The 20,848-nt window shown below is 41.0% G+C and overlaps 2 protein-coding genes across 8 annotated transcripts; one reads left to right on the top strand and one right to left on the bottom strand.

The window, feature by feature from the left end:
* Positions 1–1,553: 1,553 nt before the first annotated feature.
* On the top strand, positions 1,554–17,044 carry LOC124405459 (band 7 protein AGAP004871). Of its 7 annotated transcripts, none has more exons than XM_046880350.1 (10): positions 1,554–1,630; positions 6,625–6,756; positions 12,110–12,219; positions 12,447–12,519; positions 14,075–14,157; positions 14,580–14,783; positions 15,073–15,128; positions 15,273–15,351; positions 15,423–15,524; positions 15,614–17,044. In XM_046880350.1, the coding sequence occupies exons 2-10, from the start codon at positions 6,675–6,677 to the stop codon at positions 15,710–15,712; spliced, it is 888 nt and encodes a 295-aa protein (XP_046736306.1). In that variant the 5' UTR covers positions 1,554–1,630; positions 6,625–6,674; the 3' UTR covers positions 15,713–17,044. The 7 variants fall into 7 exon arrangements, with proteins under 7 accessions (XP_046736306.1, XP_046736302.1, XP_046736304.1 ...); XM_046880346.1 differs by lacking the exon at positions 1,554–1,630 and adding an exon at positions 1,682–1,711 and having other exon boundaries at positions 6,627–6,756; XM_046880348.1 differs by lacking the exon at positions 1,554–1,630 and adding an exon at positions 4,493–4,598 and having other exon boundaries at positions 6,627–6,756.
* An 817-nt stretch (positions 17,045–17,861) lies between these two features.
* On the bottom strand, positions 17,862–20,172 carry LOC124405925. Its single transcript, XM_046881196.1, has 6 exons — positions 20,031–20,172; positions 19,734–19,946; positions 19,512–19,647; positions 19,023–19,444; positions 18,658–18,915; positions 17,862–18,571 (listed from the first exon to the last, which is right to left on the bottom strand). Exons 1-6 carry the CDS (start codon positions 20,170–20,172, stop codon positions 18,450–18,452), a joined length of 1,293 nt encoding a protein of 430 aa, XP_046737152.1. The 3' UTR covers positions 17,862–18,449.
* Between the last annotated feature and the right edge of the window lie 676 nt (positions 20,173–20,848).

Genomic DNA, 20,848 nt, shown 5'->3' with positions numbered 1-20,848 from the left:
TTCTTCGGCATAAAAGCTCGGCCACGCGAACATATCATATTGTGTCCATCTCTTGAATTAGGTAACGGGTGGGTCCGAGGTGTGGCGTGCAAGCACGTAAATGACCTTTAATAATATATACTCTATAACAGGGAAAGAGGGTGCGGCTGAAAACTTGGCGACCTTGTACATATACAGCGCTGGTAACTGCCTAAGCTCTTTGTAGAACTTTAAAGCGGGGTGAACCGAAGCTCCGGGAATTTACTGAACATTTTTATTCAAGAATTAACCGCGTATTCGAAAGGCTGTATAATTTAAGCCTAAAAGAAATTATATTCGAACGAGGAGTGAACTTTGTTCCGGTTTACACACGAGTTTGTTCATCTGAAACAATGCCCATCGTCTTCCACAGGGATGAGGGTGCATTTGAATCGATACTTACATTGAATGCTCATTCCTACATTTGCAATTTTATTTTAATGGCTCAACAAGTCTGTTTCGCCCTTTTTTGTTTCGATTCTTTAACCCGTTCGACTCTGGGGTAAACCGATTGGACATCCTTTCCTCATCCCTAACGCTCAGCCGATTATGTCTCCAATGCGCACGCGTAATTGAGCCAGAAATTGATTGCTGATTAGGGACAGATGGACCCGACTGGGGAATTTGATCAGCCGCTTAATCCTGTCTACTCAACCCTCGAGAAACTGACGGTCAGTAAGTTTCCCCAATGGTGCAGGCATTTAGCCAGCTGCTCCGGAGGGGTTGTTTTCGACACAACAAGCTCCTCACTCCCTCCGGCTGACAAGAAATGGTAAAATCGGGAAGACCTATGTACGCGGGTTAATAATAGCCGACCGAAAGGGTACGACGCAAGCAGAGCCACGGAGCTTTAGACACTGACGTCACTACCGTCGACACGTGGCGCAGAGGAGGAGGCCAGAAGCCTCGGCGTCGCGACCAACGCAGAATCGTCAGACCGGCGCCAGCGAGGACCACGACTCGTAAATGCCAAGAAGGGTATCCAACGGGGATGAAATCCCGGCCGTGGCAGCAATTTTACGAGCTTCGAAACCACCCTCGTTGCGTGGTCCGCGTTATGGATTATTTCCCTCGAAACCCCTATACGCGTCTTAATATGATCCCGGCATGAATTGCCGAGGATCTTTGGCGCTCGTTTTTATAGGAAAAGCTCTTTGTTGTTCCGTTGAATGGCGGAAGCCACTTTCAAATCAAATTCCTGACGCGATGATGCCGCGCGTTTCTTTCATCCTGCACCCCCGCCTCGAAGCCTGTCTATACACACCATCCATGGTGTATACCTAAGGCTTGGCGTCTCTTGTCACCTATAGTGACCCCGCGTCATAGCTGTAGACTCCTGCCTAGGTCATACCTTTCTCATATTAATCACGAAGAAAACTTGAGGCAAAACTCTGGCTGATCGATCCAGCCTAGCGCCAAGCTGCCTTCTGTTGTCAATGCTCGCGCCTCTTGTATTGCCTTTGACACCGAACAATTCGCACCGTCGTTATTTCTACACGCGTATCTATACGTTGGCGGAATTGGATTTTTTTTTAACACAGTGTTGAGGCGAGAATTAACATCGAATTAAGTTCGTTTGTGTCGCTTCAACTTCAACTTGGCCAAAATTAAAGGTATGTTTTTCAGTCGTCTCATAACGAGTGATCAGTGGACTGAGAGAGCTAATAACAATCGGAAAATGGTCAATTTTAAGGTAATTAGTATTGCCGTTTTGGTTTAATGGGATATAGAATAAGTTGCTCAATTTTCTGTCTCAAAATAGAATCGAACGTGATTTTTAAATATTCATGAGCAAGTGTACGAATCGGTAATTGTATGACTGTGGACAAACTCTATTTGCAATATTCATGCTGTGGAGACTAACGAGGATGCTTCAGTTTTCGTATTTCATTTCGGTATTCAACTAAAATATTCGGATGAATCGCTAAAGCGTCTGACGAAGTGCAAAACACGTCTGCATTAATTGTAAGTCTCGTCCTACCGAAAATGATGGTCTGGATGGATGGATGAATCATATAATGTTTTGAAAGAATTCAGCGTGTGATTTATTACATGATTTTTTAAATGTAAATTCGATAAATTATATAAGAAATCACATGATAATTTACAAAAGCACGAGTCATCATTTATATTAGATCAAAACATTATATGATTTGACACATCCAGATTTTTAGTAGGGCGTTTATGAGACGAGAATTTGGAGTCGAACAGAAATTGCTGTAAAGTAGTTTTTTAGCTCATGAATTAGATTTCCAGAACTGGATTTCTTAGGAAGTATTACAGTTGAGCGATTGAATTTAGGGCATCTTCAGGAAATGTCGAAATTACTATATCAAAGCGCTAGTTTAGGGCCACGCAATTGTTCCTATTTAGAACACGTCGGATCGATTCGTGCGTGCCGGAAGTAGAGCTCGATTATACCGTAGCGCGTAGCTGAAACTCTCGAGCTCGCAGCAGTTTACTCAACGTTCACCAGGTCGCAGTAGCTTCCGGCTTTCGTCGCGAGCTCTGTATAGTCAGGAAAGTTAAGCTCTCATGGTACAAAAATAGCTCAAGATTTCTTCGGAGATCGTGAAAAGCTTGTATTCGATCGACTTGGGTAAAAAAGAAAGAAAACTACGAGTGGAAATGAAGTTTCACGTCTCGATCGAGCGCATTTCTTTCCAGAATAACTAATAAACTTTATTATCGTTCATGGTGATCTTGATTACTTCGATTTTCCCCTCTCTAGGTACCCATAAAATTTTTTCTACAGCCATTCGCTTGCATCGAAATTGGTTTCCAGGTCATTAAGAACCCTCTGATACCTTACAGTATAAACACATTAGAAATACGACCCATGGTATACATATATATGCACTTGAAACTGGGCTTTTTTTAGGCGAGGCAAAAGAGGCGACGAAGAGAGTCCAGACTTGTGGAATTAATATCCGAGTAGGTATATAGCGCAGTTTGATGACGTGGTATTCATACCTTACCGACAAAGTGCCACGTGTCTTTGGGCCAGCAAGTAAGCCACGGTCATAGAATGGTGTAGAGGTCAGAATTACCCGTTGCCGCAACTGCCATTTTCTCATATGTAATATTCACCCTCCCTAGAACCACATGGACACTCAGCTTTGTTATATGCGTGCCAAATGTTGGATACCTTATATTGTACGAATGGCATTTTCGGGTGAACCTGATTCCGCTATACCTCAGCCATTAAACTATCGTGGTAAATAATTTACCTATGATGGTTTATTCTCTAGAACGAGTTTTGAAGCGTTCGATTGTATCCCGATTTGTCTATCGTGACATGTTTGTCTGCCACCCTGATCTGGCGAACTGTTTGCAATCGGTTGTCGAGTGCTTGTCACGAAAAATCGCTAATTCATAACCGTCAATGTGGCAATCAGCGCGCTTTTATTGTTGTACTAAAAATAGAAATGGTGAAAATACCACCCTCACCATGGAAACTGGTCGTGACAGCGCGGGGTATTCACCCCTTCATAACATATCCGGGAGTCGATCTCGACACCCAACCTCGTTCTTCAAAGTCAGATCGATACCTACATTGTCAGGATATAAGGTGCAGAAGCGATACAGGAATAGATGTAATCGCATTATGAGATGTCGGAAGTAGGCGGGTTACTTTTATTTTTCGATTCCCACAGGTGTTTCAAACTCTCCATCCATCCAGAGGCATAGCTCTTTCGCTACACCTCGCAAAAGCTTCGTATCAATTATTCAACATGTTATTCTCAACGGATGTTTATACGCCGCACTGAAATTTGTCTTATTCTAATTTCCGTATTGTCGCATTGGGTTCATTATTATCTGATAACCAAGGGTAGGAGGAAATGGGCTCTGAAATATATATTTGTATTGCTTTGCGAGTAAATATAGGTACGTATATATTATGCAATAAAAAATTGGTTACCATGGGTTGTAGGCATACGTCATCACTGATGGTTGGATTTTTAATCGAACGTCGCATTTCTTCGTACATCAGCTTTACATCGCACAAGTTTCATAGAATAATTTTTTATCAGTCATTAGTACGTGGGAAAATTTCAAACTATATCCTTGCCTGCGTGCAAAAATATTGAAACAAGTAGCTACCTCCCGTTTGAAAATGAAGCTTCTTTACAAATACAAAGCTCTAGAAGCCTTGTTTACGAAGTTCCAGCGCGTGATGCTTGTAAAATTATCATAATTTAATGTTTCTCGTATTGTATGTAATTCGAGAAAACCAACAAAAAAATAATCATAATTCTATCCAACTTTTGAAACTGTCAAAATCTTATTCAGGCTATAGGAGCTCGTGGAAAAATAGATCTAAATCCGTTTCAAGGGTGTCAATCGAAACGCAATTTAAGTGATCGAAACGGCTGAATAGGAAAACAGAGTACTCTGACAAGGGAGTCTTACAGATTATCGCGCCGGGCCATCCGATAAGTAATATTCGAGGTATTAACTGCGCGGCTTCATCGTCAGTGTTTACCCTTAGTTCGACCGGCGCTCGTACCTGAGCGCCGCGACGCCTCGGCGTCGGTGGCATTCATCGCGTTGGCTCCGTCGACGATACATCAGTCAAGGTGACTAGAGTTTTTCTTCCCACACCCCTAGTATTGCTCGCACTTGGCTGTGTACATTCATGGAAATAGTACCTCGTCAGTTTAAATTGAGCGCGTTCTCCGATTTTCACTTGCAATTATGTAGTTTTTTTGATTTTTACATCGTTACTTCTTTCTCAATTATTTCTAAATATTTTTAAACTAATTTCACGTGTCCTTTTGTTTAAGAATTACGAATATTCACGTCAAATGGTAAGTTGTGCTTCGCAATGTACCTAAGTGACATACGCATTTTGATTGTCTTAGGTCACTTTAGTTTAAGCTGTTGTATATGGAAGTTGGAAACAGTTGCCAATTTTTCATATTATAAAATCTAACGCACGCTTCAGCTTATTGTGCTATAACGATACTTGCAAGTTTGTTATTATCTCTAGGAAATACGCTTATTGTTAATTATTCAAACAATTCTTAATACACTTCACATAAATCCAAGATCGTCTCTTTTTACCCTCGCATGGGTAAACACATCGATTGGGGGATATTTTTACCCCTTAATGAGTACCCATGCAGCTACGTGCGCGACGTTTCAAACCCCGGCCTGTTAGATGAGTGATCGTTAACCGCGATATTGACTCGATAATTACTATTTTTCTCTGTCCCTCTTTATCGTCCGCAATTCAACCCGACAATCGTTCGACGATCCCATAATTATCTATTTCTCTTGGCGTTTTGTTCAAAGTTCAACCGATTCAACTATTCTCCGACTTAAGTTTCATGTCGGGGAATATTTTGTATCGGTAACGAATGTTTAAGCACACCACATCCGGTTCATTAAATTCGGGATTCTCACTTTGAACCGAACACCGAGAATGAAACTGAAACCAGGGAGTGATTGCGTCTGTTTTTAAGAGTTATAACGGCTGGTCTTCCAAAAAAAAGCCCCATTTGGGTCTTGATTCAACCTGTAGTAGTTAATATCGTGTGGAGTACGAAATTCCAAAATCAGTCATTCGCGAAAAGGCTTTTATCCGACAAAGTTGTACGGGTGGATAAAACTTGGCCATGCAGAAGAAACAATTACCTGTCTCTTCCAGGCCCTCTGGATAAGGTGTATAGGTATAACTTGCGTGTATGGATTCTAACGGAGTTTTGATGGCCGCATTAATTCCCCGTTAGGCGTCGTGTTTTTATTCCAGTAATAAGAACATACCGGTCCCCCCGTATTTCGATCTTTATACAGCGATAAAATCCACTCTAATTTATCACGTAGCTTCTCTTCATTTTGCACGCACCGCAAAACCGTTATACTTACATACCATCCAGTCGAATGATCAATTCTGAAGAGAATCGATTCGAGTCAACTGGGGAAAAACGGTGAGAGCCCAGGTTTGGAAATTTGGATTGATCCCTTGTCGATGTGAGCTTAAAAAGAAAAGGAGAACTGGAACTTCTTCGTGTTTCATAGACAAAAATTCAACCGTTAGTGGGTATCGATTAGTCCACAATATGACAGCAAAGTGAATTGCGTTGATTATCGTGTATGTGAGGTGATAAAAATTCGGTGTTGTCTGCCTGCTGCCCGATTGTTTTTAAAAAGCTCTTGAGTAAAGTTCAAAGTTGACGAGAAAACAAAAAAAAGTTTTCGAGGGTGACTTGAGGCCGCATTCGGTATACCTATACCTATAAGTAAATACGACCGCAATCGATACAGCTTTTACCACGAAAGTTGCGTCTCTCGTACAACTGTCGTCACGCACGTCACTCGCAATCAGCCGAAAATGACACGGCAGCGTTTTTTTTAACTCGGAACTAGATCAACGGACACAAATAATATTACAATAATAATATGAAGTGAAAATATCGATACGGCAGTGATTGTGTATGTACACACACGTGATCAAAACCGTGAGTCACGCATCGTTATGGCAACTGGAATCAGAAGCTTCATTAACTGAGATCTGTTACATCGCGTCTGTAATGGACACTTGACATATCTCATTGCTCGCGATGGGACTTGGACTTGAATTAATGTAGCATTGTTTTTGACAGGTGGCGGGTTTCGAAGCTCGTATAAATCCGGCAGAAATTGCGCTTCCCATGACGACCATGAATAACGCAAGCAACGCTGTAATCAGCGTCAACGGACGTCCCGACGACATTCGGAAGCACGTGATCGGTGGTAAGTGTTAATTAATATGCTTCTATTATAAGAAACGCGCGATCTGACGGCGCTAAATGACTCTGTCTTTCATGCTAAGAAAATGCCATTCTGCTTCAGTGCATGCGTGAAATTTTGCAATAAGATAAAAAGCAAGCTCGGTAAACCGAGATGACTGAAGATACTTTCTTTCCTGTAAATCTCTTTTTGCTGTCTCTGGATATTGCGTACATATTTTTTCATAGTTAGTAAACAATTTTTTTATGTCATATACTTGCTATATCCCAGCGATTTATATTCCGATATACCGTTGAATTGAACCCGCGTACTTAAAAACATGATTGCATTCCTCTACGGCTGTTGTAGTCAATTAAGCATTATTTATTCATTTTTCTCTTGTTCAGGATTGTGAACGATTATAACTTTTGAAACAGAGGGAGATTAGGCTAGTCTACCCATCACACGTTATGTACATAATACAGGCACAAATACATTCGAATTGGTTACTTGGTTAAAAATTTATCCTTAACGACTTGCCGCGTTTCGTAGAGGTGGAATAATTTTGAGTGGAATGTCGCACGGACAGTAATTTTGTAAGGCCAATTTATAAGCGACCGTTGATAACGTAACTCGTCATTTCGTAGGACAGTCTAGAAAGATAAGTTGTCAATTGTTGGGATCATTATCTCTATAATGAAATGACTATTTGCTGATTATCAGTTCTAGACCATCTTCAATTTTTACAGCATTTACTAGTGGTTATTGTGTCTTCAAACCCCGTTGAAATTCTTAAAAATACGCAATTTTTGGTGCTTTGTAGATAGAAGTATTGGAAACAAAAAGTGCAACAATAATAACAACAACGACACATCGGGGTATTGATGTCGGAAGCGCTAAGGCAACGACTTGTAAAGAATTCTTCTGATATTTTTTGCGATCAAACTTACCTGCTGGTTTTTCGTCTAATGGACATATTCTTGTCTTCTACTGATTATGAGACTGGTATTCTATCGACCAAGTCCAGTAGAATGCCATTTTCGAGTTTAAAAAAAGAATATTTCATTGTTATGGATTCGATCGGACAGCAGTAGCAGGTCTGCGATGTATATGCTATCGGAATTCCCATATGTGTGATGATTATGGCTTGTTAGTGAGGTCAGGCAAACACGCGAGCTGTGAACGTATACGCAGGTAATCGCATACATTTGTAAACGAAACTCAACTTACTTAGCAAAGTATAAATACAAATCCACCAACGCCTGCGCTTGGGTCAGAGTCACCGGCGGTTTTTCTATCTTCCTACGTGTAGTGTCGATCATGTCTCGATCCAGTTCGGAGAGATTTTTCAACCAATCGTCGAGAGCTTCCTTGCCAACGAGTCGAGCTGGTCCATCGCGACAAGTTTCTATGTACGGAGAAGGTAGGAAGGTTGACGAAATTTTTACTTCTCGATTCATCAGGTCAGCTATGTTCCTTTATTACTTCTTCACTCGTCCAATTCTTTACACCCCAGTATTCAGTCGATTTCAAAAATAAAAAAAATAAAAAAAAACTGAATTGAAAGGCTACGGTAATCGGTTTTTTCGTTATTTACATGAATACGCATTTTTGCTGTGTGAAGGATTTCCTCGAGTGTTGGATTTTGAGTTTTATTCACCTTTGCAAAACGTGTCCAATTAGTTTCAGGAGAAACAAAAATCGCTTACGGAATGACGTTGTACAGACAAGATATAATTTGTTCCAAATCCTTAACATTTTCGAATCGTAAAAAAATATGTTATCACGTACTAATCACAGAAATTTTCGAAAATAATCATGTAGTACTGGAAGCGAAACAATCCGAATCCTCACCAACGCAGAATAATATACTTAGCTGAAAATATCTTAGTACTTCGTAGTATCCAAGTATTCCCCTCTCTCCGTCTTTTATTTTAGCAAACAATTTCTTTTCGCCTACTCAATTTAGACGAGATATTTCAGACATGAAACAGAGTATACGTTTTACAAATGATAAACTGTGCCGCGGCTGACTAAACTCGTACTCGTACCAACGTATTTATTTTCGCTTATGTTAGAGTAACTGCTGGACTCGGCTTTCAGACAGTTCCAACGGAATATGCGATAAAATAAATAGAAGCCAATTCAAGCAGTTAATAAGTATGCTGGCAGTATTACAAGTCTCGTTTGGTCAGTCAATGTCGATACGCGAACAATCAGCCCCGTTTCGATGCACCTACTTACACTAATACCAGATTTATATTACATAACCGTATCGTTATGGCACGACACATCGAGTAGACTGTCGAGAAGCATTTAATCGGTGGCACTTTTGATTAAATCAATACGAAATCATGATTTGTCGACAGGGAATTCACAGGATAGAAATTTATGATTCAAGCGAAATGCAAAGGCGACGTGTCGGTTAGTTGAATAGAACCATATTCACCTGTATGGATGTTACATATAATTATATTTGCACGATCGATGTTCCTTTAAGCGAATTTTACTTTGACTTGAAGTTCTGCATTAATACGCAGTATCAAGATATAAGAGCAGGGGAATTCACTCTGCATTGTATACCTCGAATCAGTTCATTCGACGTCTATTTTCCATTTTCAATTCACCAATGAGTCTTTTTGTCATTCGGTTCTAGCATCTATTTACCACCCCAAACAAATTGCATCGCATCATAAAGCTAGCTAGATACTTCTGCAAATTGGTTCTTTCTCCGGAAAACTGAATACTTATGCATGAGAATGAAATTTTTAATACCAAAAGTTCATTTTGTACATAGATAAACGACACCGAGTTATGTATAGATCCGACAGAACAACTCCCGTGGCGAAGATTCAAGATCGTTGTTAATTATACCCTTCAAGTAATTTCCACTGTGGTGACAAATGTATAAAATCATACAACCGGTGTATGAATTATTGCTTTGAAGGTATACACGATTCTATATTTGAAGGGCGGCCATGACGATGCGCACAGGGGGTTAAGTAAATTGCTGCATCGACCTTCTGCGGATTGACTATAGACCAGAGAGCATAAAATAGCCCACATGAGTGTAGATATACATTTGTTAAGTAGCTCTCCTTCTCTTATACATATACACGTTTGTTTGTGCTTGCGCACTTCCCTCGAGGCTGTCGCGTCGCACAGTTTATACGGTGTTTGAATAGATCAGAAAGAAGCCTTTGGCACACGATTCTCTCTCCCTCGAGGGTTATTCGATCGGACTTTGAATTGTCCGCTAAAAGCATTTCGACTTCCCTATTTACCTTACCCAGCGGCGCCGTCTTTTTTGGGTTTCGAAGTATGGACGAAAATTATTGTGCGGATTCTGTATCCCGCAATCTCGAGAATATCCTCGCCATCCAATTATTCTATTGCATCAGGCTTGTCAGAGATGATATTAGAGAGTGGGATGATGCAAGTTTTCATTTATTCTGTAATTCCAGAATGCTTTAGTATATCACATTTATGCTATGCCAAGGAAAATTTTTAAAAGATAGTTAGGAAGAATACAAACTGCTCGGCACGTATTCGTGAGTTGCAACCAGAGCTACATAAAGTCGTATCATACGCAACTCAATCAGTGAAGTAAAGTTTCGACACACAATGCAGCGTTAGTCAAAGCGCAGTTTGCGGCTATTGTTCCGTCTCATGTATGTCTCTGCTTCTCTCAATCAATAAAATAAACCGGACTTTATAAATGTAGGAACGAAAAGTGACTGCGCAGCGTGAACTTGATTTGATAATTCCGAACCTAAATTGACAAATCGCTGAAACTTCCCGGCCTCTTTGCCTTTCTAATTACTCTACCTTGTCTTTAGTCATTAAAGCAATTGAATCAATCGGTAAACCCTTGACTTTTAATATTGACTGTAAAGTAACTGCTTTTTTTAGTGACTTTAAGACTCAGGAATTACTGTCTACTACAGAACAAACATCATCTTTAAACAGTACGAGAATCCAGAAAGCTTGCAGCGAAGAGGCGTGCGCGCATACTATACGTGTGATTGTACGTTATATATCGATCTCAGGTCTATGGGATTGAGAACAGGTTGATAACCAGACAACTTTCCACAATAATAATCATTTCAGCCTGAATGAGCGACTGGCCGAAGCAATTAGGATATAGAGAATAGTAATTACAGTGAAATACCTAAACCAGCATCAGGCTAACTAATATCCAGCGTGGCGTCTGCTGCCGAGTTTCCCTCTCGGCGCATGCCCGTTTTTAAGGGTTGGTTAGGCCGCCAGGGGAGGAAAATTTTAGCTAGCATTCGACGCCGTGCTGTGGAAAGCGTATCGGCCTCGTCTTGTTTCAATCGTGATTAGACGACCCACGTTTATTAGACGTTGTTGCCCTTGATTACGACGGTCTCGGCTGGAAAAACGCGAAGCCGCGAAGGAGGGTAGAAAAGCCGAAGATGGCCGACGACGAGCAAAAGCCATATAATCCAGTGGGTAGGTTTGACACTCTGACCTGTATTTTGACTCTGTTGCAAGTGAAGCACTCCAGGGTGAATCGTTGAAAATCTGCGCATTCCTTTTCGCAAGACGCATGCATACACGTTGAGGCATCAAAGTTAGGTAGATTGTTGTTGCTCGTCTATATTTCATACTTCAGACGGTATTTCTTCCGTCTCGTGTGCGGAAGAGAATATTTTTTCACGCTGACGAAGGGTGGAAGCGATAGAATTATGTTTTGCACCTTTCAATTTCCCACCACTATAATTCATCTAGAGCACGTATATCAGAATCTATGTGCAGTAAGTGCGGATTAAAATTTCATCTTTACATACGTTTATACATCTAGTTTCTATATCTGTCGTTCGATTACTTATATTTCAGTGAAAAAATCGAGCATATATCTGAGAGAAGAAAACCACTTCCATATGCATACAGTGTCTTTTATTCCTCCTCAAATACAACGTACATTTACATCCATAATATTCTATACTTTTGTCGATCCATCGGTAAGCTTGTTGTGCGAGATCCTTCTAAGTAAAAGTTGAAAAGTCAATACTGCCGAGAAAGTAAATCAGACAAAGAGGCACAGTATTTTCAGTATAATCCAGAAAACACTCAACCCCTCACGCATAAATGCCCGCGAAAACGGTTTGTGTTCTCTATTGACGTAGCTGATTATTTTTTGGAGTATCCGACGTGAAATCGGATTTGAAAGCGAAGTATAAAAATACACAGTACATCCGAGTATGTACTTCCGCTGACAAAGATAAGAAAGCATCGTGTGACGCAGAGTACCTCTCGTGTTCCAACGTATTGTTACACTCACGCTGTCATCTTGATGGACAGGAGAAGCAATCGCGAGAACAATGACAATAAAAGGGATTCGATGTTTCAGCGGAAGAGAGGAGGACCGACGACGCCACAACATGCGGCAACATCCTTGTCGCATTGTCCTGGGTTATCGTCGTCCTGACAATGCCCTTTTCTCTCTTCGTCTGCTTCAAGGTACGAATTCATTGTGGACCCACACAGACATAATCAAAAAAAGTCGTAGGCCTTCTTTGAATCCGTGAAGTTGGTGGATTGCAAATACAGTCAACATTCACTAATTGGCTCATCTTCCGACATAAGCCATTCGAATATTTCCGAACACTTTGCAATGTGCAATTTGAGCCCCGAATACTTCTGGAAACCCACGTAATGAGTCGAAATTAATTCAGTTAACGTTGCAGGTCGTTCAGGAGTACGAGAGAGCAGTGATATTCCGGCTGGGTCGGCTTCTCTCCGGAGGTGCGAAGGGACCAGGTCAGTCGTTAATTAACATTAATTGCATCAATGACTTCCGAGATTACAACCCGAGACGTCATATATTCTGCAGCCACGCTAAGCCTAAATTTTGTGTTTGCAAAAGTTTTGTCATTTGAAAATTGACTTCGTAGCGAAGGTCCTTGGTACACGATACGCCAAAAGGATGATGGAATATCGATAGCTCACGATCAGCCGAAGCTTCAACGACTTTGTAGCACGTCGCGGTTCTTGTTTCTTGTTTATTCTCGCGGCGTGAGTGCTTGCCACACCAATTGCAGCCTGATGGGGCGCACCCTTGTATTCTATGAGTTAGCTCTCGCAAAGTATGGAGAAAATGAACTTTCATTCGTGTTCTAGATATTCTACATATTTTTCGAATCATTTAAGTTTTCGTATAAAAAATCATTTTAGGGTATCGACGATAGTCGTCAGTTGATAATTATTTGTGGCGTCGAATAAATTGCTATGTTCCGTTTGACCTATTACGCTAAGCATGGTGTACAGCTACTGATTTTATTTCAAGCTTTTTCATTTGTTTCCGATTTGTTACTAGTTGGAGGCATTGTCCACAGATTTATAACAATCGAGAATGAACGGTCAATTCAGAAAACTTATGAAAACTCGACTTAGTTTAGAGATTTTGGTTGAGAATGAATTTACGCAGGTCACGCAAATGCCCGAATTCTGACCGGGTATACGTAAGCTTCAGCATTGTTGAAACGGGTGTCTAATAGCCGGCAGGAATCCCCTGAATATTCTAGCTTTTCAGTGCCGAAAATTACTTTCGGAGGATATGAAATTTCGCAGTATGCGATCGATGTGTAGGTGAACCCGTTTTAGCCCTCTCTCAATCTAAAACAAGCGTTTTATGTATAACAGGTTGATAATTAATTATTAACGCGTGGGAGGTTGAGCTATTCATAATTAACTTCCCCTCCAACTCCAGATCCTGTTTAAGAGACTTCGGTGTTTATTTTTATCCTGAGCTCATCGACAGTATAAATATCAAATTCAATGGGTTATCCAATTGCGAGTTTTTTTTTTCTTGGGACAAAATTAACTTCTGTTAAATTTATCAGCAGGCTTCAATAAACGGCGACGTCGTCTCGGACTTCGACTAGAGTAGTAAGGCATGTGTAACATGTATTTGATATGGAATTTTCTATTTTGAACGGAAGCTCGCCAACTTTAATCCTTTCAGTCACAGACGCCACTGTAGTGGCACCCTTTGTTTTTTTGTTATTTTTTTAATATTCAATGCAAAATCCTGGATTTTTTTGCAGTTTCAGGTAAAAAAATACGTTAACTTTGGAACGATTAGGATTTTTTGTGAATCCATGATTGTTTAAGATTGTTATACACAAACATATGCAAAAAAATGTATTTTCGTTAATGTAATTCGTTAGTGGAGAAATTTGATAATATTCTTATTTTAAAAACGCTTAGAATTTATTGATCGACAAAAACTGAATTGCGTGACTGAAAGTGTTGAGCGCAAATTACACCGTAACTTGTATCCTGGCAAAAATAAACGGCGACACTTTTGCTGTAGGAATATTTTTTATTCTACCCTGCATTGACTGCTACGCACGCGTCGACCTACGAACCCGGACCTACGATGTTCCACCCCAGGAAGTGAGTATATTAGTATAAATATATCAGAACAATTCACGCCATTCTCCGGTTTTTAGTCATTCAATAACAGACCAGCTTCAGGCATCCAATGTTGTAAAATTTTTAACTTCCAAAAGCACTTAAAAACCATAAAAGAAAATTTACAGAAAATACGATTCAGTTTTAACACAAATTCATGATGACAGAAAAATTTCAATATACATTTTCACGAATCAGTCTGCAATCGATTCACAATTAAGGCCGCACCGCAAATAATTCAAAGGTGTTTAATCAACGACTGGCAGATGGTGGTTTGATTTAATCTTCTCCGATAGCAAAGCACTTCGTTGAAACCTTCGATGTTCGTCGCCTTTTCCGAGTACTCGTCATTAGTTCTGCTTGATTTCGCAGCAATCAACTGATTAAAATTATTCACTCCGCAGGTCCTAACGAAGGACAGTGTTACGGTCTCCGTAGACGCCGTCGTTTACTACCGAGTGAACAACGCGACAATATCCATAGCCAACGTTGAAAATGCTCACCACAGCACCAGGCTCCTGGCTCAGACAACCCTCAGGAATACTATGGGCACAAGACCACTTCACGAAATTCTCAGCGAGAGGGAGACTATTTCGGGAAATATGCAAGTCAGTAAATTTATCCACGAATCAATTGGGGTCCTGGTCCTTACGATGGATTGACGATATTTTCCAATTTCCAATCCGCGCTAAAGACAATTTCAATTTGAATAGCTGCGTTATTTGCGAAAAGCTTCTCACGCCACGAAGTCTGATTAATTCCAATTTTTTAATTTCGCCTTTAATTCTTACGGCTAATTGGCTAAGCGGTCGGTGAAATTATATTGTGTTATTATGTGTTATTAATTTTTACTGTGTCAACTATTCAACCCGCAGTACATATATCTTTTTGACGCAGATATCATTGGACGAGGCTACGGATACCTGGGGGATTAAAGTAGAACGGGTTGAAATGTGAGTGATAATCATCACAGCATGTAATCAATCTGTAACAGGCTGACTAATACGCACTTTTTATGAATCAATAAAGGCAGTCAAAAATTATTTATTCACCTCGAATTTCGACCGCCTAATTGCTTTTCTTTTTTTAATTTACAGCAAGGACGTCCGTCTACCAGTTCAACTTCAGAGAGCCATGGCCGCCGAAGCCGAAGCTGCCCGTGAAGCACGAGCTAAGGTAAATCCGTACGTTAGTTGACAAATTTTCTCGACAGGCAATTAACTCCTCGATTATTTTTGGCAATTAAGGTGATTGCCGCCGAGGGAGAGCAAAAGGCCAGCAGAGCGCTGCGCGAGGCTTCTGAAGTTATTGGAGATTCACCTGCAGCCCTGCAGCTTCGGTATCTTCAGGTGTGTAACTTTTTGTTTTATTAACAGAAGCGTGTATTTTCACACTCTTAGCCGCACGTGTATTCATGGTCCTGAATTTTAATTTCTAGACTTTGAACACAATTTCGGCGGAGAAGAATTCTACTATCGTATTCCCATTGCCCATCGACATGATAACTTATTTCATGAAGGCAAAAGAAGCGCTATAGTAAGTTTTCACAAATTTTAAGTCTGGGTCGCCCTAACGAACGCAACGATGCTGAAGAATTTTCACGATTCGAGTAAGATTGTACTTTCCGAACTAGACAGGATATGTTGCAGGATTCATTTGGCGACACTGTTGTACTTGACCTACCTTTAAAAAGTGGAAATAGCGAGGGAGGTGCACATTAAATAGCGTAACAATGAATTACAATGAAACACCCCTGACGAATTTGGTGAACTCTGATATCCGTTCGTGAAACGGATCGCCGAGCCTGGTGATAGAATTTTAAAGAATTGTACGTTTCTCGATGAACCGCACAAAGAACGCTCGACTGAATTATACACTCGAAGAAAAACAGGAAATATTTATTCTCAGTCATGTACAGTACATATACCTATATACGAAGGATAACGGGGTACCTACGTATTTTGTATGGGGATCATTTATTTAAAATCGTCAAGCGTTACTTTTAAACAAATATCGCGCGTCCAATGGCATGATTACGTAACGCGGAAAAAGGCGAATTTCGTGATAAACGGGCGTGTATTTTCGTTCGCGGCATTCGCTTCAAAAGCACTCTAAACGCATGTCTACACAAAAATTGACCTAAAAATAAACAGGGGTGAAAAGCATTATGTTTGATATTTGACTCTCTTTCAGCACCAAATTATATTTTTACTTATCACATTTGTAAATGCTGATTTCGGAAAGAATTTTCCAAATTTTCTTAAAAAATAATATAAAATACAAACGAGGGATAAAATAGGCCTTCTTACTTTTACGCGTGGTAAAAGGTCGTATAATGGCGCAGATGTCCTTATACCGTTAGACACGCGATATAATTCCGTTGTGTGAAGCATCGATAGCAAAGATGCCTCTTTCTATCTCTTAGCGTTTGCAAAACTTGTCATTCGCATCCTGCGTAAAGGATGTTGAAAGTTAAATAATTATATATTCACTCCAATCTCTTTAATGTTTACTTATTTACATCACATACTTTGCAGGTAAAATTTGGTTAGAATTTTTATGCTGAACATATGAGATTGAAAAAGAGTCACATTACTCTGCAATGAAAATCTCTTTCTCCTCTTGATTCACAATTTTGACGCATCATTTCTGCGTGAATATACGGGGAATAAATTGTACAGGTTAATGCACAGCCGTGATATTTTCTTACCCTTAAAAACGCGACTCGATATTATTTTGCACAGGGTGTTCTATGGCCCATTAATCGATTACTCATTTAACTAAGCTCGTTGTATTTCTATAAAAAGAATTCTTCGCACGCGAGAATTTGACTCTCGCACTACCTAAATTTATTCTGCCAATAAGAAACCGAAAAAGGCCGTAGAGTTAAGTGTCTTGCATTATAAGTAAATGTGGTGTAAACTTCGTGTAAAATAACAGAACTATCAGTAGGTTTAAGCGTGCTAAATTCATACTCATTTAAGTGGCTGTGTTAGAAAAGACGATAATCTTAATAACAAAAAAATATATGAAAACAAGTGAAGTTTATTTCAACAATCATACATGCATGTTGAGCATGAACTTACATCCAAAAAAATTATTCTGATTGATTCGTCAGTCACGCGGTTATCTCAAACACTTATTTCTAAATAGAAATATTCGTATTGTGTAAAAGAAAGAAGTATAAAAAAATGTTGTGATTGAAATCGATTCTGAATGTACCGATATATCTAATTGTTACATAAACTGATACCAAAACCTTTGTGATATACTCTATATCGTTCGTTGCATATTGATTTAGCGGCGAGGAATAAAGCGGGGAAACGTGATTCAAACGCGATAATACTAAAACCGCATTTTATACGTCTATGCCGATAGAATCTAGAAATAGAATTTTATACCCGCCGCGTCTGTGAGGAAATAAATTTAACGATGTTTCAAAAACTCTACTGAATCGAGCGTGTTATTATATTCCTTAAAGATGTTTTTAAAACCGATATTCTTATCTCTATAAATCGTTACTGAGATTGTACATGAATGTAGTTTATGTGTATTTTATCGATCGTTTACATTATAGGCATGTATAATAAATATATGTATATATATATATACGAGACTTTGGGACAATTTTACAGATTCACAAGCCACCTACGATGTATATTATATCATATACGAGAACGAATTGAACCGTAGTTAAACCAAGCGTTGAAGTACTGAAAAAAAAATTAAAAACCAAAAAACTCAAATTAAGAAAAGGAAAGAAAACTGTGCTATTAGTGCCCAGTGTGTGATTTGTAAAACCGTTTGATTGAAATAAATGTGTGTGTTTCAAGGTTGCACAAAGTTATTCTGAAGCCAAAGCGATCCGAGACCTTGATTATGTCAATTAATTGAATAAACAACAGCCTCTGATAATTTCCTGAAAATGTGAAAGGTATATGATAGCGAAATCTAGAATTAGAGTTCCAGAGTGTCTCGACAGGTTGGACCTCGTCACGCCTTGCTATTCACGATAATACAACACCTTTCCATTCCGCAACTCTCCTCATTACAAAGTCCGCGTGAAACTATAATCCGGTGGTCACAAGCCGTGCAATCTTTCAAGATCTCTGTTAAACTATGCCTGCATCCATCCTGCGTGTTTACGAGGCGGCGAAGAATATTGATATAAATATCAGGTACTCGCTGCAAGCGAACCACTTAGTACCTATACAGTATAAATCGCACATTTGTGATTCGCATATTTCGCCGACGTATAATTAATCGCGTCATCGTTAGTTCATGCCGTTCGTGCAGGGCTGCTGGATGTAGTCGAGGCAAAATCCCCTGTTGCCGACGTCGTTCGGCGCCTCGACGCTGTCGGTGTGAAAGACGAGTCTGAAGGGCTTAACCGTGCCTGAAAAGTACATTCAGCGATTACGCGTCATCCCGGTAAAAAAAACAGGGTCCAGAAATCGAGCGGAACGACCGGACGGTACTCACTTATCACGTTCGAAGAGTTTAGCACCTGATTCTCGGCGTTGAAGGTCCCTCCGCATATCCTGTCTGTGCACTGAACCCCGGTGTTCGGTTGTCGGCCCATATCTGACGCGCAAGGAATCATCAGCCAGTCAGTTTGGCAGGCGGCTCCTGTCATCGAGGATATCTGTGTACCCTGGGTGTTTCCCGTCAGAGTGAACGCGTTGCTTCGGGGAGCCTGAGGGCGGCCGCCTTGGGGGGTTGCGGCGGGCATTACCATCGCTTGCGGGATAATCGAGAACAGGAATTATCTTCCGTACACCTCGAAGGGTCGAAGGGTCGAAGGGCGTGGAAATCCGGGACTTGGTATTCCTGGAATTGTCACTCACCGTCCTCGTCGCTGCAGGGCATGTATTGTACCCCGCAAAAGTTCCTCTCCATTCTGATGCAGATGCTGTAGTCCTGGTTCGAGAGCTGCAGCCCGGTGTTAGACTCGTAGTTGAAGGATTTTATCTTCCCGGAAACACCGGTGAAGTACTGGAGACATCCTTCCTCCGCTCTGTAGATACTGCTGCAAGGAACCTGCGTGATCCTGACCTTCCAGGAGCGCGCGAAGGATCCGCCGCTCGTTACGAGCGTCAGCATCACCGGATTCACCTGTCCGACTCCGGCGTCGACGTACATGTGGTTACCATTGTTGCTGCCGCAAATAGGAGGGATGGGGTTTCCCCCGGAGACGATGAACTGGTCGTTCGTACAAGCGTTGTTCGTAGGCTCGGGTCCTCGGATGTTGAATTGGTCGAAATCGAGCCTGTCGAAGAAACCGAGACGCGTAAGAAGGCAACGGAAATTCAACAATTGGGGAGTCACTCGCTCACCGGAACTGACAGACGTCTGGATGCGACTTGAGGATCGTCAGCTGACAGGAATCCGTCCCGTCGAAGGTCGAGGGGTAGTTCATGTTCACGAAGTAAGTGTTGTTCGTGCTCGTCGTCTGGCCGCACGTCGCCGTCACTAGATGATGGTGAAATGATTATTTGCCCTGCGCGATTATCCCCACTTTGAAAAGTTCCTGATATCAAATCTACGGTGCAACTTACCAGCGCAACAGACGCCGTATCCGTTGGCGCAAGGTCCACCGGAAATGCCACCCCTTGTCGAGCACTCCGCGGCTGATATGCAGGTGCCGTTCTCGCCGTTCATCCCTGAGCAAAGGCTGTTGTCGAATTTGACGAGAGTGAACAGCGAGAGAACTGAGGGGTTAATTTTTTTCGCGTAATTAGGCCGAGTTTGAAGGCGAGTTGGGTGAAAGGCTCAACTTGGCTTACATCTTCCGTCTCGGAAACTGGACCCGTATCCCGATGCCTGATTTATCGGGGCTTCTGGCACGTGCTGACGTCTTTCTCCGTTTTGCCAGGCACGATTTCTCGCAGGAGATCTGCCCCAGTTTCTCCCCCTCGTGTTCAACTTTTCACCATCCGAATACGCTGAGATTAAGCTGACGCAGGTTAACGCGGCGACGAATAATAGTCGCGACATGCTTTTCTGGAAGAAAGAAAATCAGGTGCACAGAAATTTATGAGAAAAACTGATAAGGATGGAGTTGGGGACGAGGGTTAGTATCGAGGGTCAGGTTTTCTTCTTCACTTTAGAGATTTTTTTTAATTAAACGATCAGATTCTCCTAAGCAATTGTCTCTAACTACGCGTTTTGCAGTTACGGTGAAACTAGTGCACGTCCTTGTTGGTCCTGGGTTTAAATACTCAGGGTGAGCAGCGAAGACGTGTCGCTCTGCATCTCAAGCAGCAAACCAGACTACAGTTGCAAAATCGCGATCCTTAAGACGGGGAAAGCTTGGAAATTTAATTGAGGAATATGCAACGCGACATTATACGATAAACAGGGCTGTTACTCCCGCTCGCGAGGATAAATTGAAGATGAAAGTAACGCGATTACAATTATTCGATTAAACTCAGCGTGTCACCGCTGTGTTGTAAAAGGACGCCTGTGCGCAAAACAACCAACGTATCCAGCTTCGCGCTGACGTGAGGAATTTTCGCTTTGAATGTGTAAAGCAATTATTCTATTAACTACAGCGTCGAATCACGTTTGTCCAATTTGCATACTCTTAAAATTGTAAAACGCACAGAAATATTCGGTACATGGCATGAACATAAAAATATTCGTCAGATTTATACATGTAGAGACTTTTTCA

The sequence above is a fragment of the Diprion similis genome, chromosome 4 (assembly GCF_021155765.1).
Source record: "Diprion similis isolate iyDipSimi1 chromosome 4, iyDipSimi1.1, whole genome shotgun sequence".
NCBI lineage: Eukaryota > Metazoa > Arthropoda > Insecta > Hymenoptera > Diprionidae > Diprion > Diprion similis.
The sequence above is the reverse complement of the archived record's forward strand: the minus strand, read 5'-3'. Positions and strand labels throughout refer to the sequence as shown.